Source organism: Leucoraja erinacea, chromosome 10 (assembly GCF_028641065.1).
Source record: "Leucoraja erinacea ecotype New England chromosome 10, Leri_hhj_1, whole genome shotgun sequence".
In the NCBI taxonomy this organism is placed as follows: Eukaryota; Metazoa; Chordata; class Chondrichthyes; order Rajiformes; family Rajidae; genus Leucoraja; species Leucoraja erinaceus.
Window position 1 is genome coordinate 25,320,832 of NC_073386.1, and position 27,112 is coordinate 25,347,943.

Genomic DNA, 27,112 nt, shown 5'->3' on the forward strand with positions numbered 1-27,112 from the left:
GTGGAGTACAGAGGCAAATAAAAAATGATGGGTCTTTGTCCCAAACATTATGGAGGGCATTGAATGCCTAACTCAGTTTTTGACAGGATAATGTGAAGGTGATGAAATGCCAACCTCGTCCCTTTAGGTGACAGATGGCATGGCTTCAGGAGGTACTAATATTGATAGAGCCTTGCAAGTTGGCTGCTAAAAAATGTAGCCACATTATGTTGGTTGTAAAGAGTGAATATTCTCGATGTAAATGTGATGGTCAAATGGTAGCCTTTTCCTTTTATCTTTTTCAAGGTGTTCATCCAAGCAAATGGAGAGTATTCCATTGCATTCCTGACTCGTGTTTGAAGTAGCTAAAATGCATTGGGAGATGGGGGGGGTTAGGGAGAGAATTGGGAGTGAATGAATTGCTGCAAAATAACTGGCCTCAACTCTCTTGTATCCATGGTATTTGAGGTTGACACACCACACAACAGGTCCACCTCAATAACCATCAACACAGGCGCACCTCAGAGCTGCATGTTCAGTCCCATGCTCTTTTAGTCATCTATGCACTTTGGTTGCACTATGTATTTTGGTTTTTACACTTATTTATGGTTATATAGTATTAATGATTATTAGTTTTGTTGTATTTTTGGTTATTATACATAATCTGTTATTGGGTTTTACAGGCTTGTTAAGCTGTAGCAATTAAGAATGTCATTGTTCTACTGTTGGCACATATGACGATTAAACACTCTTGACTTGTCAGCCTTAGCCTAATCATAATGCAGACTTCTTCTCACAGGGCCATGGTCTGCTTTATTTGTGCGGTGAATGGGAATCAAATATCCTGCTCATCAATGCCCCTCGGGAAGCTCTCATGATAGTAATGGCATTGCATGTCCAGGGGAGGTGATGTTTGCTATGCAGCCTGATTATAATGCAGACTTCTTCACAGGGGGGAGGTCTGCTTTATTTGTGCAGTGAATTGAGAAGCCCAGTAAACATTCCGTTGATGATTCAAGAAGACACAATCATGTATTGTTAATTCTTGGAAGTGTGTACGTGGGCTTTTCAAATAGTGATAGCTCTGTGCTTTGATACTTTATCGCTGATCTAAGATTGGTGGAACTTTGTGGATATACTCAATACATCTGTGGAAAGAAATATGTGTGAACTCTGTTTTTGGAATTCTTGGGTTTTGGCTGACGTGAAATAGTAATTCTATTTCTCTTGCCAAGGATGCTTGTGTGTGTGTGTGTGTGTGTGTGTGTGTGTGTGTGTGTGTGTGTGTGTGTGTGTGTGTGTGTGTGTGTGTGTGTGTGTGTGTGTGTGTGTGTGTGTGTGTGGTGTGTGTGTGTGTGTGTGTGTGTGTGTGTGTGTGTGTGTGTGTGTGTGTGTGTGTGTGTGTGTGTGTGTGTGTGTGTGTGTGTGTGTGTGTGTGTGTGTGTGTGTGTGTGTGTGTGTGTGTGTGTGTGTGTGTGTGTGTGTGTGTGTGTGTGTGTGTGTGTGTGTGTGTGTGTGTGTGTGTGTGTGTGTGTGTGTGTGTGTGTGTGTGTGTGTGTGTGTGTGTGTGTGTGTGTGTGTGTGTGTGTGTGTGTGTGTGTGTGTGTGTGTGTGTGTGTGTGTGTGTGTGTGTGTGTGTGTGTGTGTGTGTGTGTGTGTGTGTGTGTGTGTGTGTGTGTGTGTGTGTGTGTGTGTGTGTGTGTGTGTGTGTGTGTGTGTGTGTGTGTGTGTGTGTGTGTGTGTGTGTGTGTGTGTGTGTGTGTGTGTGTGTGTGTGTGTGTGTGTGTGTGTGTGTGTGTGTGTGTGTGTGTGTGTGTGTGTGTGTGTGTGTGTGTGTGTGGTGTGTGTGTGTGTGTGTGTGTGTGTGTGTGTGTGTGTGTGTGTGTGTGTGTGTGTGTGTGTGTGTGTGTGTGTGTGTGTGTGTGTGTGTGTGTGTGTGTGTGTGGTGTGTGTGTGTGTGTGTGTGTGTGTGTGTGTGTGTGTGTGTGTGTGTGTGTGTGTGTGTGTGTGTGTGTGTGTGTGTGTGTGTGTGTGTGTGTGTGTGTGTGTGTGTGTGTGTGTGTGTGTGTGTGTGTGTGTGTGTGTGTGTGTGTGTGTGTGTGTGTGTGTGTGTGTGTGTGTGTGTGTGTGTGTGTGTGTGTGTGTGTGTGTGTGTGTGTGTGTGTGTGTGTGTGTGTGTGTGTGTGTGTGTGTGTGTGTGTGTGTGTGTGTGTGTGTGTGTGTGTGTGTGTGTGTGTGTGTGTGTGTGTGTGTGTGTGTGTGTGTGTGTGTGTGTGTGTGTGTGTGTGTGTGTGTGTGTGTGTGTGTGTGTGTGTGTGTGTGTGTGTGTGTGTGTGTGTGTGTGTGTGTGTGTGTGTGTGTGTGTGTGTGTGTGTGTGTGTGTGTGTGTGTGTGTGTGTGTGTGTGTGTGTGTGTGTGTGTGTGTGTGTGTGTGTGTGTGTGTGTGTGTGTGTGTGTGTGTGTGTGTGTGTGTGTGTGTGTGGTGTGTGTGTGTGTGTGTGTGTGTGTGTGTGTGTGTGTGTGTGTGTGTGTGTGTGTGTGTGTGTGTGTGTGTGTGTGTGTGTGTGTGTGTGTGTGTGTGTGTGTGTGTGTGTGTGTGTGTGTGTGTGTGTGTGTGTGTGTGTGTGTGTGTGTGTGTGTGTGTGTGTGTGTGTGTGTGTGTGTGTGTGTGTGTGTGTGTGTGTGTGTGTGTGTGTGTGTGTGTGTGTGTGTGTGTGTGTGTGTGTGTGTGTGTGTGTGTGTGTGTGTGTGTGTGTGTGTGTGTGTGTGTGTTGCGTTGGGTTTCAACAACTAAGTTACAGAGATAGGTTGAATAAGTTAGGTCTTTATTCTGTGGAGCGCAGAAGGTTAAGGGGGGACCTGATAGAGGTCTTTAAAACGATGAGAGGGATAGACAGAGTTGATGTGGACAAGCCTTTCCCTTTGAGAATAGGGAAGATTCAAACAAGAGGACATGACTTCAGAATTAAGGGACAGAAGTTTAGGGGTAATATGAGGGGGAACTTCTTTACGCAGAGAGTGGTGGCGGTGTGGAATGAGCTCCCAGTGGAAGTGGTGGAGGCAGGTTCATTGGTATCATTTAAAAATAAATTGGATAGGCATATGGATGAGAAGGGAATGGAGGGTTATGGTACGAGTGCAGGCAGGTGGGACTAAGGGGAAAAAAATTTGTTCGGCATGGACTTGTAGGGCCGAGATGGCCTGTTTCCGTGCTGTAATTGTTATATGATTATATGGTTATATGGTTAATATTGTAAATTCTATTTTTTAGGTAATTCAAATTGCTCCAGATGAACCATTCCCTCCTTCCCAGCCAAGTGATGATGCTCTCTTTGTTAAATTGAACTGGGATGGAAAGAGTTTTAACAAGCTACCTGAAGATGCATTCTCTGGGAAGGCCATCAATTCAACTGAGTCTTTTTATGATCATAAAAGCTTGGATTCTTTACTGTGGCACCCACGGAAATCTGTGAATTCTTATCCAAATATTAATTGCAAGTCTCAAAGTGATTCTGTCAAGAAGATTGCCAAATGCACTTTCCAAAGTAAGAAGAGTACTGAAATCACAAAGGAGCAAAGCAATAACTCCATGCTTGTGAAGATTCCTTTGCACAATGGTAAGTAAAAATTTGCTCAGCTGTAAGAACGAGTTAAATACTTAGCCCTCATAATTTAGAACCTATCTCGGGAACATAGTTCCCCTGTTTCTCATAAGAAATAATCTTTTTACGTAGACTTTCAAACCAGCTTGCTATTTTTTTTGTTCCCTTGATTCCACAAGTTCTTTTATAAATTGCAGGTAATTTAAAAATGTGTTTTTATATTGTAGATTTCAAGAAATTATCAAGAATGAAGCAAGTGGATATTTTGTCTGAACTCCTTGATGATGATGATGAGGATGATGGCGATGAAGAAGACGATTCTTCTCGAAAACGTCATCAAGTGGAGCAGAGGCCACGGGCTGTAAAACGCAGAGTAGATTTCAATGGTATTTCGGATAATCATTCGCCTTCTAAAGGATTACAGAGTCAGACGAAGATAAATAATTCCATTTCACCTGATGTACACAATAGAAGGGCAATGAGAAATCAAGTTGCCTCCTTGCAATTATCTCCCAATGTTAAAACTTCAAAAACTATTCAGCAAGACTCGAGACCACATGTACGCGATGGAAGGGCAATGAAAAATCAAGTTGACTTTTTGCAATTATCTCCCATTGTTAAATATTCAAGAACGATTCAGCAAGACTCGAGTCCACCCGGAAATAATGGAGAAATCATCGATATCAAAAGGTAGGTTGCACAGTCTGGAGACACGAGACTGCATTTGCTAAAATCTGGAGGAAGATAGGGGGTCAAGCTACTCTGGAGCCTCCTGAGATGCTGTTCAATCTACCGAGTTTCTCAGCAGATTGCTTGTTGCTCTAGGATGCACTAAATATTGATCTTTATGGCATAGTTCTTTAGTGAGTGAGTAGGAAAATATGCATTGACGTGCAGCAAATTAAACCATATTTCATATTTGTTCCCTAAGAGGAGAATATGCTGAAACTACTCGAATTGGCGATAAGCTGCGGAGTGAAAAGCAATCTTAACGTTTCAGTATTGAATGTTATTTAACCTGAAATATTTTTCTTTCCACTGATGCTGCATAAATATTTCTAACTATGTTTTATTAGTGGAGATCTCTGCTTTAATCCTTAAGGGCCTGTTCCACATTCACAACTTAATTCAAAACCTCTGCCGAGTTTAAAAGACTTAAAAAAAAATCAAGATCGTGGTAATCTATGAACTCCTACGACCTTCCACGACTATGTTCACGAATTATGTCTACGAATTCCCACGACTATTTCGATGCCCTAATAAGTTGCAATTTCATTCATCCCAACCATTTTTTTTTACTCATGGACGTTTTATCGGGCTGGAAAAAACGTCCCGACTCACCTAATGCCACAAGTACCTACGGCTAACATAATGAGCAACTACGATATATCTACGGACTCCTACGGACTCGTTACGATCATTCTGCGAGTTTGAATCGAGGGAAAAACTCGTGAGAATTTGTGAATTACCTTGTGAAAGTGGGACAGGCCATTAATCTTTTTACCTCCTATTCCTATTGCTTCAACAAGCAGTTTTTGCCATTCCCGTACAAGTGATCTTGGCTGAATAGTGCTTGCCATCATATATTTGAAATTCTGGTCACAGATTAATGTTTATTTGCATTTGTTTAGAATTTTCTTACTGAAATGCATGTTGCAAACCAGTTGATAGTTTCTGGCTTTCTATTATAATTTGAAAGTCTATAATAAATTGTCAGTTTAAAAATAGCGTTTTCACCAAAGGATGGTGTGTAACATTTTGAGTTTTTGTGCAGATGCAAGAGTGTACCAGCAAGAAGAAAATAGTGGTTTAGGATTACAGATCAAGGTCTATTGATAATAGAAGCAATGATAGCATCATATTGTTCATTGGCCAAACACTCTGCTTTGAATAATGTGCACCTCAATAGATAATGAGGCTGCACCATCCACTGATTATGGTCTGTGTCCAATCCTTTTAAATTATCTTCGGAGAGTCTGGTCCAGTATTAATAGCTTGACCAATCAACAAGAAAAACAACACCTATTGACACGTACAGAATGAAGAATTTTCAGCACCAGTAGCAAGTAGTGCAACTCTCCTAACATGACTTTTGTAAATCTAGAGCAGGAACACAAGTTTTCTTCCAGCGCCTGACAATTACTACACGTTTTACAGTACAGTCATAGAATAGTACAACAAGGTTGTCTTATCAACAACGAGATAATAGGCCTTTTTGACCCTCTAAATCCATATTGACCATCAAACACCCATCTACACATATTCCACACCAATCCAATTTTTATTTGGTCCCAAATAGTATATGATAGTCTTGTCTTACTTTATTCGGTTTAGTTTAGAAATATAGTACGGAAACAGGCCCTTTTGGCCCACCGGGTCCGTGCCGACCAGCGATCCCTGCACATTAACATCATCCTATATCTACTACGTACAATTTTTACATTTACCAATTAACCTACATACCTGTAAATCTATTATTACAGATCGAAAAGAATGAACAGCCAGATGGATAATATTCAAGATACTCCAAGGTCTCGTCGCAAGTCTGACAATAAGGGTTACTATGCGTAAGATTTCCTGATCTTCATCGAGATTCCCTTTCCATGCCAAAGGGAATTGCTGAGATTCCCTTTCCATGCCAAAATGAATATTGATAGTGATCTTGATTTCTCATTGAAGTGAAGTTCATTTTCAAAACCATAAGGCATTGCTCATATTTGCCTTATTAGAATTTAAGCCATTCATTCACTGTTCTAGTAAATCTAAAGTTTGAATGGAATAATAGGATTCCATCAGAAACTCAAATTATTTCTGAAGCTCTAATAGAAACATAATTCTATTAAAAGCATGTGATGTAATATGTATAGCAAAAATGGACAAGGAAGATAACATTAGAAGTTAAGAGCTACTTTAATGGAGTATGAAATCACACTGGTCTTAAACTAATTACTTTTTTACCTGTCTCTGTGTACTTTCTGTTCATCCTTATTGAAAATTCATAATATTTGTGGATTACCTTAGATGACAATTTATAACGTATATGATAGTAAGGACTTTACCCACTTGTTTTTGTTTAGCTTTCCTGAATAGATGAACAAAATCTGGTATATATTTATTACTCTGTTCTCTGCAGCTCTAGCACAATGTGCATTCTTTAATCCTTGATTAATTTAAAGAATGTGTATGTCATTATTTTTCTTTTAGAAGGAGCTATTTCTCCATGTATTTCTACTTCTAACCTTTGAGCACTTAATATTGCAAAATAAGTTTCATCTATGGAGAAAGGTGTTTCTGTGTAGCAAATTTATTTGTAGTCAATTATCTTAATATTTGTTTATAGACGTGACCAGGATGATGAAGGATCTGATGAATTAATTTTAGACCATGAAAAAGGCAGTGAAAGCAGCAGTGTGGACAAGGAGCAAGATGATGATGATGCTTCTGAATTCAGGAGGAAATGTGCAAAGAAAATATCAAAGTCCACAGCAAAGTTATCTGAAAAGACATCGGCAAAACGGGTATGTTACAATGAAAGACCTAACGAGCAGGTACCAGGCACATCTTGACTATATTAATTTTATCTTGAATTATTTTCAAATTAAATAAAAGTAAATAAATTGTTACCTTTTGTAATGTGTGTTGCAGTTAATTAAAGTCAACTGAGTTCCCAAACAGCCTCATCCCAACTGTTTAAGTAGGAATGCATGCAGTGTTTCCCAAAAGGGTTATTGTAATTCATTTTAAATCGAAGTGGCTATTCATATGACTTTGATTTAGTATAACTGCACTGGGATGTGCAGAGCAGTTAAATTATATTCTTTATTAACCATTCCCAATTAATATTTTTAGATTGTCTTATTTTTTTTGAAAGCTTTGGTGAAATCCACCTTAACCTGCACTAGATACTTTGTTTAACAAAGCTATGCTCCTCAAGATGAAAGATAATTTTCAACTTTATCGCAAATTATTGCAGTTACTATATTATTGGTGTTTTAAATGCACGAATGGCCACATATTCAAGTGAGTACTAAAGCTGTCCACAATTGCATCTGAAGATTTGTTCATTTTGGATTATTTTTATTTCCCGTCCAAAACAATTGTTAGCCTGGAACAAGAACACCTGGAACTCCACGGACACCCTCCCATCCAAGTCCTTATATCCCAAGGAGAAGCCAGCTGGCTAAAACGCCAGTCAGTGGTTTAGAGGAAGCCAGGGCAAGGTAAGGAGTACATATTTTTGTTGATATCTTTAGAGGAACAAGGCCTTGCAAAAATGCAAAGTGGTCCAAAATTGGAAATCTTAAAAAAGCTAGACCAAGTTGGGACCCTTTAGGTCCCATCCCCTCAATGCATGGTTGCAGGGGGCGGGGGGCGGCCTGCGGCATCACGCACACACTAACAACCTGGAGTATGTGACTGTTAAATGCAGGCCCATTTATCTCCCTAGAGAGTTTACTGTTGTCATGATAACTGCTGTATACATACCACCGGATGCTAATGCTAACTCGGCTATTGGACATTTGTATGGTAGCACTAGCAGCCAGCAGAGCACATATCCTGACGGTGTTCACATCATAGCAGGGGACTTTAATCACGCGGACTTGAAGGCAATGCTCCCCAAATTCTACCAGCATGTTAAATGTGCTACAAGAGGAGCTAACACACTGGACAAGGTCTACTCCAACATCAAGCTGGGCTACAGGGCTAGACCACTACCACACCTGGGCCAGTCTGACCATATGTCCCTGCTTTTAATTCCTGCATATGCCCCCCTCAGGAAAACTGCTCCTACCATCACAAAGACCATCACAACTTGGCCTGATGGTGCCTCTCAGCAGCTGCAGGACTGCTTCGACAGGACCAACTGGGATGTGTTTGAACACCGGGACCTGGAGGTGTTCACAGACAGTGTACTATGTTACATTAAAAACTGCATGGACACGGTCACAGTGGACAAACGCATCCGGGTCTACCCCAACAAGAAGCCCTGGATGACCCGGGAGGTCCAGCGGCTGTTAAAAGAGAGGAACACCGCTTTTAGGTCTGGCGATACGGCTTTATACAGCACGGCCCGAGCTAACCTGAAGAGAGGCATCAGAGAGGCCAAATCAGACTACAGGAGGAGGATAGAGGACCACCTGGACAGTAATAACAGCAGGCAGGTGTGGCAGGGGATCCAGTATCTCACCAACTACAAGACCAACCTTGGAGCTGCTGAAGGTGACGCCTCGTTGGCAGAGGAGCTGAACCTATTCTTTGCTCGCTTTGAAGTGGAGCCACCCGAGACAGCCACATCACACCACATGGTCCACAGCAGCTTAACCCTCAAAATAGAGGAGCATGAGGTGAGGCGCACGCTGCGGGCCATCAATCCAAGGAAGGCTGCTGGACCCGACGGCGTCTCTGGACGCGTGCTGAAGGACTGCGCAGACCAGCTGGCTGGAGTCTTTACGAGGATTTTCAACCAGTCTCTGGCCCAGTCCACTGTTCCACCCTGTCTGAAGTCCTCCACCATAGTCCCCTTGCCCAAAAAACCCCACATCTCCAGCCTCAACGACTACCGGCCAGTCGCACTCACACCAGTGGTGATGAAGTGCTTTGAAAAACTGGTCCGGGGTCACATCACATCACTCCTGCCCCGAAGCTTTGACCCCCACCAGTTTGTGTACAGAGCGAACAGATCCACAGAGGACGCTGTAGCCACAGCCCTCCATGCTGCACTGTCCCACCTGGAGCAGCGGGGGAGCTACGTGCGGATGCTCTTTGTGGATTACAGCTCTGCTTTTAACACCATCCTTCCCCACAAACTGGGGGACCTGGGACTTCCATACTCCACCTGCATGTGGATAAATAGCTTCCTGTCGGGTCACAGCCAGAGAGTCAGAGTGGGCCATCACACGGCCCTCAGCCTCAGTACCGGCTTTCCACAGGGCTGCGTGCTGAGCCCCCTGCTTTACACCATCTACACATATGACTGCACCCCCGCCCACCACAGTAACACCATTGTCAAATTCGCGGATGACACCACGGTGATGGGGCTCATCTCTGGGGGGGGATGAGTACGCCTACAGGGATGAGGTGGAGCAGCTGACAGTGTGGTGTGAAGAAAATAACCTGCTCCTCGACACCTCAAAGACTAAGGAGCTCATAATAGACTACAGGAAGAAGAAGAAAACGGACATTACACCATTAATCATCAGAGGGGACTGTGTGGAGAGGGTGGCGGATTTCCGCTTCCTGGGAATCCACATTGAGGAGGACCTGACATGGAGCGTGAACACCTCTACGCTGCTGAAAAAGGTCCAACAGAGACTGCACTTCCTGAGGGTGCTCAGGAAGAACAACATCACTCAGAGACTGCTGCTGTCCTTTTATCGGTGCTCCATAGAGAGCATCCTAACATACTGTGTATGTGTGTGGTACACCAGCTGCACAGCAGCTAAGAGGAAAGCGCTCCAGAGGGCTATTGACAACGCCCAGAAGATTGTCGGCTGCCCTCTCCTCACCTTGGAGGACCTACACAGTTCCCACTGTCTCAAGAAATCCCAGAATGTTATAAAGGACATTTCCCACCCCGGACACTCCCTGTTTGAACTGTTGCCGTCAGGCAGACGGTACAGATCAATGAGGACAAGGACAAACAGACTCAAAAACAGTTTTTATCCCACAGCAATAACTACACTTAATATAGCCGCCAAATGAGCGCAGGTGCGCTACATACCAAAGGGATTGTGCAATCGACAGAAGAATGTATGGTTGTGTGTTTAAGCTTGGTTTTTTCATGTTATTTATTTTAGTTGTTTATTTCAGATATTTCTCTTTTACGTATCGTTAGCTTTTAGATAATGTGTGAATGGTGCACTGACTGGTTGGCATTTTTAATTTTGTTGTACATGTTTACATGTTATAATGACAATAAAGAACAATTTCAATTTCAACCCCCCACCCTCCCGATATATCAATATTATAATTGATATTAATTGCTATTTAATTAAGAGAGAGACAGATGGAACTGCAGATACTGGTTTACCAAAAAAGACACAAGGTGTTGCAACTCAGTGGGTTAGACAGCATCTCTGGAAGGCATGGTTAAGTGACATTTGGGATCAAGACCCTTCTTCAGATGTATTTAGTTAGTTAGATTTAAACCCCACAGATGCCTTAGAGGGATTTGAACACCTCCCTCTGGTTCCCTGCAATGTCAAGCACATAGTTTACTGATCAGGAACATTGACCTGTGGAGTAAATCTGACATTTCCATTTTGGAAAATATCCAATGTTGTAGTAAATGAGAGGCTTTGGCCACTCGGAGCACTGACACCTAGTTATGGACGCTCACAAACATGGAGTACCTACGGACCATTGCCTTGGCTCTGCCCTGAAGACGGTGGCTCAAATACTCACACTCACTCGTTCCCAGCCTATTGACAACCCCGATCCCGACAGTGAAGACCAACACAGAAAGTGTGCGGCCGTGCCGGCGGCTTTGCGCAGGATGCGGTGCAGCCAGAGCTCGGCGCTCGATGCTCCTCGGCGCTCGGCCGTGCTCTGCGGCTCCACCATTGTGGCCGCCAGCGTAGGCCTCCTTGCGTCACCACGCCTGGATGCCTCGGGCCCGGGAGGTGCTGGAGATGATGGAAGCTCTGAGGCTCCAGCAGATCGCGGGATGCACTATATAGTGACCTTTATGGCGCAGAGTTATTTTGTGAGTGGGTTGAAAAATATGCATTGACGTGCAGTAAATTATATGATAGTTTCATATTTGTTCCTTTAGAGCAGGGGTTGACAACCTTGTTCTGCATAGGGGCCAGGACGCATGTCTGCGAGCAGGTGGCGGGCCACATCTGTCACGTGTTCACATAGATCCCGCCTCTTCGAGGATGCCACTCGGAGCACTGACACCTAGTTACGGACGCTCACGAACATGGAGTACCTACGGACCATTTTCTTTCCACTGAAGACCAACACAGAAGTGAGCGGCCGTGCCGGCGGCTTTGCGCGCAGGATGCGCGTGCTCGGCGCTCGATGATATTTTCTTGCGTCAACAATATGGGAGGTGCTGGAGATGATGGAAGTTAGTAGAGATTTTGGGTGTGTGCTTTGATCCTAACCTTTTTATTTCCTATTGCTTCACAAACAGTTTTTGTCATTCCCATGCAAGTGATCTTGGCTGAATAGTGCTTGCCATCCTATATTTGAAATTCTGGTCACAGATTAATGTCTATTAACATTTGTTTAGAATTTTCTTACTGGAATGCATGTTGCAAACCAGTTGATAGTTTCTGGCGTCCTATTATAATTTGAAAGTCTAAAATAAATTGTCAGTTTAAAAATAGTGTTTTCACCAAAGGATGGTGTGTAACATATTGAGTTTTTGTGCAGATGCAAGAGTGTACCAGCAAGAAGAAAATAGTGGTTTAGGATTACAGATCAAGGTCTATTGATAATAGAAGCAATGATAGCATCATATTGTTCATTGGCCAAACTCTCTGTTTAATAATGTGCACCTCAATAGATAATGAGGCTGCATTATCCATTGATTATGATCTGTGTCCAATCCTTTAAAATTATCTTCTGAGAGTTCAGCTCGGTCCAGTATTAATAGCTTGACCAATCAACAAGAAAAACAACACCTATTGACACATACAGAATGAAGAATTTTCAGCACCAGTAGCAAGTAGTGCAACTCTCCTAACATGACTTTTGTAAATCTAGAGCAGGAACACAAGTTTTCTTCCAGAGCCTGACAATTACTACACGTTTTACAGTAGAGTCATAGAATAGTACAACAAGGTTGTCTTATCAACAACAAGATAATAGGCCTTTTTGGCCCTCTAAATCCACCTTGACCATCAAGCACCCATTTACACATATTCCACACCAATCCCATTTTTATTTGGTCCCAAATAGTCTATGATAGTCTTGTCTTACTTTATTAGTTTTAGTTTAGTTTAGAAATACAGCACAGAAACAGGCCCTTTCGGCCCACCGGGTCCGTGCCGACCAGCGATCCCCGCACATTAACATCATCCTATACCTACTACTGACAATTTTTACATTTACCAAGCCAATTAACCTACATACCTGTACATCTATTATTACAGATCGAAAAGAATGAAAAGCCAGATGGACAATATTCAAGATACTCCAAGGTCTCGTCGCAAGTCTGTCAATAAGGATTACTATGAGTAAGATTTCCTGATCTTCATCGAGATTCCCTTTCCATGTCAAAATGAATTGCTGTATATGCTCTACAATATTGATAGTGATCTTGATTTCTCATTGAAGTGAAGTTCATTTTCAAAACCATAAGGCATTGCTCATATTTGCCTTATTAGTATTTAAGCCATTCATTCACTGTTCTAGTAAATCTAAAGTTTGAATGGAATAATATGATTCCATCATAAATTATTTCAGAAGCTCTAATCTATTAAAAGCATGTGATGTTGTAATATGTATAGCAAAAATGGACAGGGAAGATAATATTAGAAGAGCTACTTTAATGGAGTATGAAATCACACTGGTCTTAAACTAACTACTTTTTTACCTGACAATGTGTACGTTCTGTTCATTGATATTGCAGATTATTCCCGATGCTGGGGAAGTCCAGAACTAGGGGTCACAGTTTAAGGATAAGAGGGAAATCTTTTAGGACCGAGATGAGAACATCATTTTTTACACAGAGAATGGAATTCTCTGCCACAGAAGGTAGTTGAGGCCAGTTCATTGGTTATATTTAAGAGGGAGTTAGATGTGGCCCTTGTGGCTAAAGGGATCAGGGGGTTTGGAGAGAAGGTAGGGATGGGATACTGAGTTGGATGATCAGCCATGATCATATCGAATGGCGGTGCAGGCTCGAAGGGCCGAATGGCCTACTCCTGCACCTATTTTCTATGTTTCTATATTCATAATATTTGTGGATTACCTTAGATGCCAGTTTAGAACGTATATGATAGTAAGAACTTCACCCACTCTTTGTTTAGCTTTCCTGAAGAGATTAACAACATCTGGTATATAGTTATTACTCGGTTCTCTGCAGCTCTAGCACAATGTGCATTATTTAATCCTTGATTAATTTAAAGTATGTGTATGTCATTATTTTTATTTTTGAAGTAGTTATTACTTCATGTATTTCTACTTCTAACCTCTGAGCACTTAATATTGCAAAATAATTTTTATCTATGGAGAAAGGTGAAAGGTTTATGTGTAGCAAATTTATTTGTAGTCAATTATCTTAATATTTGTTTATAGAAGTGACCAGGATGATGAAGGATCCGATGAATTCATTTTAGACCATGAGAAAAGCAGTGTAAGCAGCAGTGCGGACGAGGAGCAAGAGGATGATGATGATGATGATGATAATTCAGAATTCAGGAGGAAATGTGCAAAGAAAATATCGAAGTCCACAGCAAAGTTATCTGAAAAGACATCGGCAAAAAGGGTATGTTACAATGAAAGACCTCACGAGCAGGTACCAGGCATATCTTGACTATATAAATTTTATGAATTATTTTCAAATTAAATAAAAGTAAATAAATTGTTACCTTTTGTAATGTGTATTGCAGTTAATTATAGTCAACTGAGTTCCCAAACAGCCTCATCCCAACTGTTTAAGTAGGAATGCATGCGGTGCTTCCCAAAAGGGTTATCGTAATTCATTTTTAGTCGATGTGGCTATTCATATGACTTTGATTTTGTATAACTGCACTGGGATGTGCAGAGCAGTTAAATTATATTATCTATTAACCACATTCACAATTAATATTTTTAGAATGTCTTTTTTTTTTAAAGCTTTGGTGAAATCCACCTTAACTGGCACTAGATACTTTGTTTAACAAAGCTATGCTCCTCAAGATGAAAAATAATTTTCATCTTTATCGCAAATTATTGCAGTTAATATATTATTCGTGTTTTAATTGCACGAATGGTCACATATTCAAGTGAGTACTAAAGCTGTCCACAATTGCATCTGAAGATTTGTTCATTTTGGATTATTTTTATTTCCCTTCTAAAACAATTGTTAGCCTGGAACAAGAACACCTGGAACTCCACGGACACCCTCCCATCCAAGTCCTTATATTCCAAGGAGAAGCCAGCTGGCTAAAAAGCCAGTCAGTGTGTTAGAGGAAGCCAGGGCACGGTAAGGAGTACAAGTATTTTTGTTGATGTCTTTAGAGGAATAAGGCTTAGTAAAAAATACAAGGTGGTCCAAGATTGGAACTATTTAAAAAAAACAAAAAAAACTTAGATATGTGAAACTGCAGATGATGGAATCTTGTGCCGAAAATAACGTGCTGGTGGAACACAGTGGGTCAGGCAGCATCTATGAAGGGAATGGACAGGCAACGTTATGGTTCGGTACCCTTTTTCAGTCTGGATTCGGGGGGAGAAAACTGGAAAATAGAAGTGGGGGGGTGGGTCAAGGCTTAGTAAGTTATCAGTGGATACAGGTGGGGAGGGGTGGATTGGTTAGCAGACGGGTGGCAAAAGAGACTGGCTGGAGCTGAAATTGGGACTAAAGGTGGTACATGGAAAGAAGTGGAGGAATGAAATGTAAAGCCAGAGGAAAGGATAAGGTTGGAGGGGAGGATAATTAAAAAGGGGGGGGGGAGGATAAAGGAAATATGGGACTCGGGGAAGGATGATGATCATACAGTGGAGGGGGAAAGGAGCAGCTGAACAAGGGTGGAGATGGTGGGAGAAATATGTGCATTGGGGTAAAGGCAGGGGAAAGTGATTTTAGAGGGTCTTACTTGAAATAGAATTAAATGATTATATAATTCGGTTACAGGCCTAGCCAAGCAGAAAATGAGGTAGTATTCTTCCAGTTTGCATGTAAGGTTGTGTTGCTAATGGAGGGGGCAAGGACAGAAATGTCTTGCATGGGAAAGGGGTTAAAATGATTAGCAACCACTAAGATCCAGCAGGCCTTAGCAGACTGAATGGAAGTGTTCAGTGAAATGGCTGCCCACTTTACGCTTGGTTTCACCAATTGTAAAGGACGCCACATTGGGAACACCAAATGGAACAGATGAAGTTTGAAGAGATACAGGTGAGCTTCTTTCTCACCTGGAAGGGCTCCTGAGATCCCACATGTTCGTGAGACGAGGTGTAGGATCTGCTGCTACATATCCTGTAGTTACAAAGAATGTTCCTGGGAAGAAGGCGGGTAGGGTGGGGAGGGATGAGCGAACCAATTATTGTTCCGTCTGCGGGGTCGGAACAAGGGAGTTGGAGTGAGAACAGAACTGCAAGGCACCCGGACACTACCGGTGTGGACCCCATCCACAATAGCAGTGGGGAAACCATGTTTACTGGGAAAAAAAAAACCTCATATATCCTGGAGTGCAAAGCTTCGTCTTGGGAGCTGATGCTGTAGAGGCAAAGAAATTCAGTGAGGAGTGGCGTCCTTGCAAGAGACAGTGTTGGAGGAGGTGTCGTCAAGGTATCCGTGGGGATTAGTGAGATTGTAGTAGATGTCACTCAATAGTCTGACTCCTGTGATTGAGTCAGAGAGCTCAGGAAAAGGAAGAGAGTCAACATGCCAAAGTTGGGGAACTATGCACATACTTCGAAATCCCTCTGCTCTATAACACTCCCCCTGGGCCTTACCCAACACGTTGCATATTTACTGTGATGTGGCTATCAAAATATTTCAATACATTTTCTACCCTTTAGTTGCCTTTATAATCCATAATCATTCAATCCCAGATGCTAAAATGAAGACGCGTTTAAAATATTGGGCAGAGCTGTTGTGATAAGTAATTAAGTGTTAAAATATTCCAGGTATGGGTGTCAGAAGAGAAAGCTGGTCAATTCCCAATTCTTGCATTGTCGTCTGTTGCATTGAAGACCATTTGTTATGCTCTTATTGGGTTTTTTTTTCTCATTTGATTGCTTTATTTTAAGGTTGCACGTGTCTGCCGTCCCAGAGTCTCTACCCTGCAGAGAGCAAGAGTTTCAAGACATTTACAATTTTGTGGAGAGCAAACTTATTGATGGTACTGGAGGGTATGGAACATTTACTCTTATCGAGACTAGGTTTCCTACCGTTCACTTATTTTGGTTCTCTCATTGCCTGCGCCTGTACCAATCTGGCAGTTATAGGCTTCGGGTTTTTGCCTGTTGTTGTGGATATTTTAATCCTAGATGCAGAAATATTTTGTGTCCTTCATCCAAACGGAGTAGGACCAATTAATCAGATGAGAGTGGGTCCTTGGTGGTAATTGGCAGGAAGTTTCTTTGCCCATATTTGGCCTGGCACCATGAGACTTCAGCTGGCATTGGGGACCACATTCTCCAGAATGTCCATTGCTTACAATGTTCTCTGGTCATCTATCCTGCTGATCAAACAAGATATAATTGGGCATGTTGACAAAACAGACATGAATCACTTTGATTGACTGTGTTAGCTTGGTGCTATTCTGGTTTGTGGAACTTCTCCAAATTTTGGCTAAATCCCCCAATATTTACAATTATTACCTTGTGGGGAATGAATAGCGATTGTGTTTGATTCCAGCACATAAAGTCCTTAGATCCTTCCAATGTATTGTTCTGAATTACTAATCCAGTATCTTAACTACTGCACTATACTGAATAGAAAAGAGTTTAGAGTCAGCAAGCCCATGTAAGGGTAAGAGGCAAAATAGTAAGTTTAGGGAACCCTGGTTAACGAAGGATATTGAAAGTTTGATCAAGAAAAAAGAAGGAAGTATGTCAGATATAGGAAATATTATCAAATGAGTCACTTGATGTTTCCTAAGAATAGGTTAGGACAACAGCAACTTTGGCAAGTAGGATTAAGAAGAATCCTAAAACTATTCATAAGGATATTAGAAGCAAATGAGTAACTAAGGAAGAAATAAGTTCCCTAGGGGAACAGAGAGGTAATGCATGTATGAAGCCAGGGGATACGAGCAAAATCCTAAATTAATACTTCTCTTTGGTATTTGCCAGGGTGAAGGATGAGGTGAATTAAGGGATGGGTATGCTGATGTTATGGAGCACATCTGTATCAGGAAGAAGGAAATCTTGGACCACATTGGGGTCAATAAATCCATGGGGCTGATGGGATCTATCCTAGGATGCTAATGAAGCACAGAAGCAAATTGCTGGGTTCTGAAGAGAATGTTTGCATCTTTGTTTGCCATAGTTGAGATACTGGAGGATAGCTAATATGAAGTCTTACACATCTTCATATGTTGCACAACAACTCAGAATTTCAATTTGTTTAATATCCAGTTTGGTGGTTCCGTTTTATGGATCGGAAAAATGTGTTAACAAATTTTAACCTTCGCAGATGCATGTATATTTCTGGAGTGCCAGGAACAGGAAAAACTGCAACAGTACATGAGGTGATGAGGTGTCTTCAGCATGCAGCAAATGAGGAAAACCTCCCGTCCTTCCAGTATATAGAAATTAATGGAATGAAGCTTACAGACCCTCACCAATGCTACGTACAAATATTGAAGGTAAACATTTAATTTTCAGACCAATGTGTAATCCATATTGTTAAGCTTAATAACAAATGCATTGAGTCTGAAGAGAGAATCACTAATTGTATGTAATGTTTCTCATTCTATGAATGGCCCATTATTTTGCAGGCAATATTAATTGTGCCGGAATAGGTCAACTTTTTCCTTGTGCTTCCTCTGCATTCTAAGAGATTACAGAGGATCTTTTATTTTAGTGACACTTTTCTGAATGAAAATAACACATTTTTCCTATTCTATTTTTTGTCTATTAATCTATCCTGATTCCACACCTACGCAGTAATTATTTTTAATAATATCTGATGGCCTTTGGAAAATTCAAATACAGTGCATCAATCTGGAAAGGTGTTCAATAGATGAAAAAACTCTGATCTCTTTTGATAAAGGGGTATTTTGGAAAGAATATAGTACCTAGTTTTTCCCAATATCATTTATCAACTTACCGCCACCTCCCAAATGACACTCCACCCTCCTGCACACAGGAATTGCCTGTGAATCTTCTGCATAGACAGGTAGCTTCTTATCATCTCATCTGTCAGGCGGCATCTTTGACAACCAAACATCCCTCAGTATTATGCAAAAGTTAAGGGTACTGAACATCAGGAGTGGAATTTAAAACCCCAACCATCTGAATTGGCTGCAATGATCAGGTTATTTCAGTTTCCATGAGAGGCTGAACATGCATTGCTCAAGTTTTACACTGTTCACTCCCATCATAAGACTATTTAAAAAAAAAAATCAGACTGTTTAAGACATAAATACGTCTTATTCGGTAAATTAGTGGCAAATTGACCCAGTTGGAAGTCCAAACTAGCTGGTTGTGTTTTAACCCTATCAAAAGAAACTCGCAAGCATTACTGAAGGAGTATTTTGCGATGCTATTGAAGTATTGATCCAGAGATGTACTGTAAGTGTATGAAAGTTTCCACATTACAAAAAAATTATTTTGCTGTTTATGCCAACATTTTTCTTAAACCAAGACCATCTGAAGAGAACTGTTCTTTCTATCTACCTGTAATTCTATTTAAAGAATTGATAAATGGAATGCTTTCTATCTTTGTAAGCAGATATTGCAGTTTTATCCTCCTTTTGTTAGTTATTGACAGGGCAGAAAGCCACTGCAGACCATGCTGCTGCACTACTGGAGAAGCGATTTGGTACACCATCGCCAAAAAGGGAGTCCACAGTGTTACTGGTTGACGAGGTGAGGATCTTCTGCATTGGCATTCAAAAATGTCTTTCGAATGTCGAGTGAACTGGGAGAACTGACAAGAATGTAGAAACAAGGAACTGCTGATGCTGGTTTTTATATATTTTTTAAAGACACACAGTGCTAGGCTAACTCAGCAGGTCAGCATCCCTGGAGAACATGGAAAGGTGGCTTTTCGGTTTGGGCCCCTTTAGACTGACAGAAATGGTTCCTTCGGATTGCTGAAAAGGAACAGGAAGGGATGTTGTGTTCCTTGGTGGTATCTTATTGAAGATGGTGGGAATTATGGAGGATTATCATTGTACTTGGAAACTGGTGCACTGGAAGTTGTGGTCAAGGGGAAACTAATTCCTTGCTGAATATGACCTTGCTTGTCACCAATACCACAAGCCAACTGTTCATTTTATGTTCCTCTTAGCTTGATCTTTTGTGGACTCGGAAACAGAACATTATGTACAATCTGTTTGACTGGCCCACACGGAGGCAGGCAAAATTAGTGGTTTTGGCAGTAGCTAATACAATGGATTTGCCAGAGAGGATCATGATGAACCGAGTAGCAAGCAGGCTGGTGAGTAAATATAATTATAGAAAGAAAAGTAATAAATGCTTCAATGCAAAATATTTAAGCAATTGTGAATTCAATCATAATTTGCATATAAATAGCCTCTTCCTTGGTTTGCTTCCTTTTTCAGATATAAATTAAACTTCATTAATGGTTGGGATTACACCATTTTATGATGTACTTTTCATGTGAAAATCAGTTTGATGGATGTAACTGATTAAATTTTATTTCAAATATAGGGATTGACCAGAATGTCCTTTCAACCATACAGCTACAAACAGTTGCAGCAAATCATTTCTTCCAGACTCAACCGATTGAAGGCTTTTGAGAATGATGCAATTCAGCTAGTGGGTAGAAAGGTGAGTGACATCTGGTTAAATAAAACTGGAAGGTAATGAATTTATGCAAAGTCGAACAATTTTTTAAAAACTTTCGGAGTCATCAATGGAGATAGTGGGGATACGGTGACAGAGTAATAAAAATCAACAAAAATTGTTGGAAGAAAAAAGGCACTTTATTTGATTTGAATATTACAATGGGGAAATTCGTAACACTCTTTGTTTTACAGGTAGCAGCTCTGTCTGGTGATGCAAGACGTGCTCTAGACATTTGCAGAAGAGCTGCTGAAATATGTGAATATTCAGAGAATCAGAAACGTGCATCCAGCCTTGTAGGAATGCCTCATATATTACAAGCTCTTGATGAAATGTTTTCTTCTCCATACATAAATGCTATAAGGTCAATCATTAAATTTCTTATTTTTATCTTTGCTCTCTGTAGTTAAGTTGCAATCTTTTGTATTTTAATTTGTAGTTTTATCATGAGGCCCTTTCCTAACCTGTTCTGCGTAAGTTAAGCCATCAGATTGCATTATTAGTGCCCTGTGCAGGAAAGGACTTTGGCAGGGGGTTGCCTGAACCTATTGTTCAATCCCTACATTGTGAAAAAGACTGTACTTCAAAAGAACATGTTTGCAACATGTTTTCAGAGCTACTGATCTGAATGTAAATGTAGGATTTTCCTCTGTCTAAGATATTTAAACGCTACCCTTTTCACCAAATTTTGGTCACGATCTAATTATTCCATATCTGAGTAAGTATCAAAATCCGCCTATGAAACTCCTAAAGATGTTAAAGGCACTGAATAAATTATGTTCTTGTTAGTTTCGAGCTCAACCACTGTCCTTTATACTTCGTCTGAAAATGTAAAGGAATTACGGATAAACTGCATACAATAATTTTCTATCCCAGAACAAAGACAAAATGCCATTTCAAACCTGATGGTTAGGCTGTTTTATAAAAATTGGCACAATGGAAGTATGTGGAGTTCCTGCATTTCTGCAGCTATGATAATTGTTATAAATGTGTTCCGTTACAGTAATAATCTATAACACTCTTATTTAGTTGAAAGATTTGAGAGCTAGATCCAAATAAAAATGTGCAATTTATTTTATTTAATATGCTGCTATTTGCATCACAGGCATGCATCCGTCCAGGAACAAATTTTTATAAAAGCGGTGCTTGCCGAATTCAGAAGGCTCGGTTTAGAAGAAGCAACATTTCAACAGGTGATTATAAAACACTTTGTTTAAAATTGTTACACAATACTTGCTGAGAAATGTTTGTTTGAGCTTGTTTAAAAAAAAACATGAGTGGAAAGGAGCAAAACAATACAGTTGACCATATATGTAAAGGTATCACCTCCCTCTCTCCCTCCCCCCCTCCTCCTCCCCCTCTCCCCCCCCTCCCCCCCCCTCCCCTCCCCCCCCCCCCCCCCCTCCCCCCCCCCCTCCCCCCCCCCCCTCCCCCCCCCCCCCCCTCCCCCTCCCCCCCCCCCCCCCCCCCCTCCCCCTCTCCGTCTCCGTCTCTTTCTCTCTCTGCCCTCTCTCTCTCTCTGCCCCCCTACCTCTCCCTCTAGCCGCGCCTGCGGGTAGAGACCAACGGGTCCCACTTGGTCTAGTTTTGTATAATACTCTGATGAAGAATATTGATGGACTGAAATTTAAAGCCTAGATAACTCGGTTGGAAAATTTGTGTTTTATCTTTCTAACCTCCCAACAAACCATCCTGGTTTGTACAAGGTAGAGCAAATCGACAGTGTTGAAAGTACAAAATATTTTATAACCTTGTTTCCTTTACCATTTTTTTGCAGATCTACCAACAGCATATTGGACTATGTAGGTTAGAAGGACTGCAGCCTCCAACAATCTCTGAAACTATGTTGGTTTGTACAAGACTTGGGGCTTGTCGACTCCTACTAGTTGAGTCTAGTAAAAATGATCTTCATTTGCGAGTTCGATTGAATGTTAGCCAGGATGATGTAATGTATGCTTTAAAAGAGGACTAATTATAATGTAAATATTCAGTGTGATGAAATGTATGTTGCTATTTTAATACTAATTCTTAACCAATATCAACATTTTAACAAATTTAGGTTTTCGGAAACTTTTAGCTAATTTATTTTAAGATGTTTATTATAATAAATAAACTTCAAATTTGCTTTTTGTAATTATTCATTAAGTATAAGGCTGCAAATATTAAAATTTATCTTTCAGATAAGAATACATTTTGTTTCACTATATTTACTTCCCACAATGTACCCTATTCTTTAACCAAACAGACATGTGGCTTATCCTGAGCTAGTTGCTAATGCAGTGTGAAAACAGCACGGTCTGATTTGGTTATTTAAATTTTATTTTGGCTATGCCAAGAGTGAGTAATTAATAAAAATGAACATTTTTTTCAATATTCCTCTACCACATTATTGCCTTTGGAGTTCATTTGTTGACTGTAAAGTTTAGTAGTTTAATCTTACCTGGATGATGGCAATCGTGCCCATAAACAGGCTCGCAAGTTAGTGAGTGGTTCTAGAAGCAGGGAGGGTTTTATCAATTGTGCTGTCCAAAGCCAACAAATAATAACTTAATGTTAAAATCTTTTAAAATGCCTAACAGAAAATTCCCTGTGGGAAACAAGACAATCACACAATCTACTTTTTGTTTAAAAAAAATAACTTGAACGTAAGCTGCTATCTTTTGTCAGCATCAAACCTCAGTCAATGGCATATTTGTGTAACTGGCAATTATACAAGTTGCAGACAACATGAATGGAAGACTGCCAGTCACCTAAGGGAACACCACTGAATAGTCCAAATCAATCCCTAGTGAATGAGTTTCAATCCCTAGCTAGCACATTTATTTTGTGCACAAGATGTCTGTGTTACTTGCTCCCCATTTCCACATTACCTTTCATCCAACACATAACCAACCGCAGCCAAGTTTTCACTTAGAATATGCAAATTAATAAAAATAAGACAAGTGGAGTTTGGCGTAAACAAGAATTGAGTTATCAAGAAAAGACAAAGTGTTGGAGTAACTCAGCGGGTCAGGCAGCATCCCTGGAGAACATGGAACCCTGAAGAAGGGTTCCAACCTGAAATGTCACCTATCCATGTTTTCCAGAGATGCTGCCTGACCCGCTGAGTCACTCCAGCATTTTGTGTCCTTCCTTGGTAAACCAGTAGCTGCAGTTTCCTGTTTCTACAATGATGTTATCTACTTTGGTCCGTATGGAACAAAAAACTTTGAGTTGTAGATATCATGAGAGATATGGAGGACTTGGAGATCACATGTAGATTATTATTATTCCAAAACAAAATGGAAAATAATTCTTTATCTTGTACTCCAGATTCTGGAAATAAAGGGGAGAAGTTACAGAAACACAGGTTTAAATCTTACTTCATTCTGTATGTATTGGAGAGATTCCTCTGCCCCGTCTCCCCCTGTGGGCCGTACTGTCACTGGCTGTGGGTCGGCAGCGCCCACACACGGGGCCGGGTGGAGCAGGGCCGCGGCTCCGGTCAACGTCAGCTGCAGCAGAGTTGGGGATGGTCTGCTCCCTCCACCCACCCTGAGTCACTGACCACGCTGGACAGACACCCCAACCTCTTTCTCCCTCCACAACCTCTCCCGGCTCCCCTCCCCAACCTCTTCCTCCCCCCGACCTCCTCCTACCCTCCAACCACCTCCACCACCGGCCACAGGGGATAGACGGCCCGGGGTCCGCGAATGTGCAACCAGTCCGGATGCTGGGCCAGAAGAAAGGCCCACTGTGCTGGCAGCCATAGCAACTGCTTACCTGCAGTTCATCGCGTGTACTCCAGTTTGCGTTGCGTGGCAACAGTATGGGTCACGGGTCGTGACCTTGACTACGTGCAACCTCCCTATTGAGATTTAACCGTGGGGCTGGGTTGTTGGTGAGGAATTTCACCTACTGGGGTCGCTGCTGAGGGGATAGCGTGTGTTGCCCACCACCCTAGGCTTAAGGCTGGCCCTGAGGATCGGTCCAAGTCAGCATGGATTTACGAAGCAGAAATCTTGCTTGATTAATCTTGTGGACATTTTTGAGGATGTACAGGGGCTTGCAAAAGTATTCATACCCCTTGAACTTTTCCACATTTTGTCACGTTACAACCACAAACGTAAATTTGAAAACCATGTATCTTTTTCCTTCCACTTCACAATTATGCACCACTTTGTGTTGGTCTATCACATAAAATCCCAATAAAATACATTTACGTTTGTGGTTGTAACGTGACAAAATGTGGAAAAGTCCAAGGGGTATGAATACTTTTGCAAGCCACTGTAACAAGTAAAATAGATAAGGGAGAGCCAGTGGATGTAGTGTATCTGGACTTTCAGAAAGCTTTTGATGAGGTCCCACACAGGAGATTAGTGGGCAAAATTAGAGCACATGGTATTGGGGTAGGGTTTTGACATGGATAGAAAATTGGTTGGCAGACAGGAAACAAAGAGTAGGAATTAACTGTGCTTAAGAGGGAACTGCAGATGCTGGAGAATCGAAGGTTACACAAAAAAGCTTGAGAAACTCAGCGGGTACAGCAGCATCTATGGAGCGAAGGAAATAGGCAACGTTTCGGGCCGAAACCCTTCGGGGTTTCGGCCCGAAACGTTGCCTATTTCCTTCGCTCCATAGATGCTGCTGCACCCGCTGAGTTTCTCCAGCTTTTTTGTGTAACCGTAGGAATTAACTGGTTCTTTTCAGAATGGCGGGTAGTGACCAGTGGGGTGCCACGAGGCTCGGTGCTGGGACTGCAGCTATTTACAATATATATTAATGATTTGGATGAAGGAATTAAAAGTAACATTAGCAAATTTGCAGATGACACAAAGCTAGGTGGCAGTGTGAATTGTGAATAGGATACAATGAGGATGCAGGGTGACTTGTATAGGATGGGTGAGTGCGCAGATGCAGTATAATATGGATAAATGTGAGGTTATCCACTTTGTTAGTAAGAAAAATAAGGCAGATTATTATCTGAATGGTGTCAGATTAGGAAAAGGGGAAGTGCAATGAGACCTGAGTGTCGTACATCAGTCACTGAAAGTAAGCATGCAGGTACAGCTAGCAGTGAAGAAAGCCTTCATAATGAGAGGGTACACAAAAATGCTGGATTTTTGTGTACCCTCTCAAGAAACTCAGTGGAGCGAAGGAAATAGGCGACGTTTCGGGCCGAAACCCTTCTTCAGACTGATGAAGAATGAGAGGATTTGAGTATAGGAGCAAAGAGGTCCTTCTGCAGTTGTACAGGGCCATTGTGAGACCACACCTGGAGTATTGTGTGCCGTTTTAGTCTCCTAATTTGAGGAAGGACATTCTTTTTATTGAGGGAGTGCAGCGTAGGTTCACGAGGTTAATTCCCGGGATGGCGGGACTGTTATATGATGAAAGAATGGAACGACTGGGCTTGTATTCACTGGAATTTAGAAGAATGAGAGGATATCTTATAGAAACATATAATATTATTAAGGGATTGGACATGCTAGATGCAGGAAACATGTTCCCCATGTTGGAGTCCAGAACCAGGGGCCACAGTTTAAGTATAAGGGGTAGGCCATTTAGAACTGAGATGAGGAAAAACCTTTTCACCCAGCGAGTAGTGAATTTTTGGAATTCTCTGCCTCAGAAGGTAGTGGAGGCCGATTCACTGCCATTCACTGGATACATTCAAAAGAGTTAGATAGAGCTCTTCGGGCTAGCATTATCAAGGGATATGGGGAGAAGGCAGGAAAGGGGTACTGATTGTGGATAATCAGCCATGATCACATTGAATGGCAGTACTGTTTCGAAGGGCCAAATAGCCTAATCCTGCATCTATTTTCTATGTATGTAATGCTCAAATCTTTAATGTACCTTCAAACTGCATTTTTTTTTAATATTAAAATATTTATTTGAGAAAATATATTTTTGTTTTCTTAGTTTTTGGCATTGCTCCCACTGAATTATGTTTTACTCTTATTTTCCTTTTAGAGGATAAATAATAGAAAAAAATAGGTATCCAGACTGGCAAAATGTGGCTTTGATCATTCTTAATGTTATTTGCGTTCAACTTTGCCCTCGAGTCCTTTTCCCGTTCGTTTTGGTTTTCTGAAATAATAGATAGGTACTACTTTCCCAAAAAGAAACGAATGTTAATCTAAAACTATAAATGACTCTTCTTAGCTAATTTTACAACGCTCATTGCTGTTTGCGAAAACACCCTGTGAGAAACTGACAACTGCACTTGTTTTGAGAGAAAATGTCTATATTTCATAACCATTCGTGTCTGGGACGTTTTGTGACACTAAGAAGAGACATTGTAAAAGGTGCAAGTGTACTTCATCAATGGAAATCAACGAAGTTTCCAGGGATGCTGCCTGTCCCGCTGAGTTACTCCAGCATTTTGCGTCTGCAGTTCCTTCCTGCACATTGCTTTTATTTTGTTTGCCTTGGCTTGAGGCCAGGAGGACGAGCCGGGGCCGAGCGGCCGGTCTTTACGCGGTAGTATCAGCGGACCGGAAAGGAGCAAGGGCGCTCGCTGTGCGACTGCGTCAAGGCGACGGTTGGGCGAAGGTGGCTCCCCGGGCGCTCGTGTTTCCCCTCCGACTGATCCACTCACTCACAGGACTCGCGTCAGGGAGTGATCTTCATTCTCAGATACCTTGACAGCCCGTGTACAAGTTTCTGAGGCGTCTGGCGGCGAACTTGCCGCCTGTTGGATGTACCACCATGTTTGCAGCAAAGCCCAAAACGAAACCAGCGGCCAAAGGCCGGGGCGCAGCGGCTGCTAAACAGGTAAATAAACGGTGCGGGGACGATGCTGGTTATTTTGGGGCTGTCCGCAGGGGCAGGGTAGTTCATCCTGGGTGTGTGTGTCTTCCACACTCCACACTCCCCACTCTGGGGTGGGGTTGCTGCAGTTGCTTTCA

The 27,112-nt window shown here is 41.7% G+C and overlaps 2 protein-coding genes across 7 annotated transcripts in view; both read left to right on the forward strand.

Annotated features, from left to right (window-relative positions):
• Positions 1–22,592, forward strand: part of orc1 (origin recognition complex, subunit 1) — a 33,761-nt gene extending 11,169 nt beyond the window's left edge. For 2 of the 5 annotated variants that reach the window (XM_055641749.1, XM_055641747.1), the window contains 16 exons: positions 3,251–3,596; positions 3,809–4,271; positions 6,065–6,148; positions 6,922–7,099; positions 7,686–7,801; positions 12,686–12,769; positions 13,833–14,022; positions 14,606–14,721; positions 16,491–16,592; positions 17,881–18,052; positions 19,170–19,277; positions 19,702–19,851; positions 20,085–20,204; positions 20,414–20,583; positions 21,325–21,412; positions 21,997–22,592. In XM_055641749.1, coding sequence (XP_055497724.1) covers positions 3,251–3,596; positions 3,809–4,271; positions 6,065–6,148; positions 6,922–7,099; positions 7,686–7,801; positions 12,686–12,769; positions 13,833–14,022; positions 14,606–14,721; positions 16,491–16,592; positions 17,881–18,052; positions 19,170–19,277; positions 19,702–19,851; positions 20,085–20,204; positions 20,414–20,583; positions 21,325–21,412; positions 21,997–22,191 — 2,682 coding nt within the window. In that variant the 3' untranslated portion in view covers positions 22,192–22,592. The remainder of the gene's footprint in view (positions 1–3,250; positions 3,597–3,808; positions 4,272–6,064; positions 6,149–6,921; positions 7,100–7,685; positions 7,802–12,685; positions 12,770–13,832; positions 14,023–14,605; positions 14,722–16,490; positions 16,593–17,880; positions 18,053–19,169; positions 19,278–19,701; positions 19,852–20,084; positions 20,205–20,413; positions 20,584–21,324; positions 21,413–21,996) is intronic. The other 3 variants (XM_055641748.1, XM_055641750.1, XM_055641752.1) reach the window with 3 other exon arrangements.
• Positions 22,593–26,674: 4,082 nt separating this feature from the next.
• The window catches only part of cc2d1b (coiled-coil and C2 domain containing 1B), a 74,538-nt gene continuing 74,100 nt past the window's right edge, over positions 26,675–27,112 (forward strand). The window contains exon 1 of one of the 2 annotated variants that reach the window (XM_055641754.1): positions 26,675–26,978. In XM_055641754.1, the coding sequence (XP_055497729.1) occupies positions 26,913–26,978 (66 nt within the window). In that variant the 5' untranslated portion in view covers positions 26,675–26,912. The remainder of the gene's footprint in view (positions 26,979–27,112) is intronic. The other variant, XM_055641753.1, reaches the window with a different exon arrangement.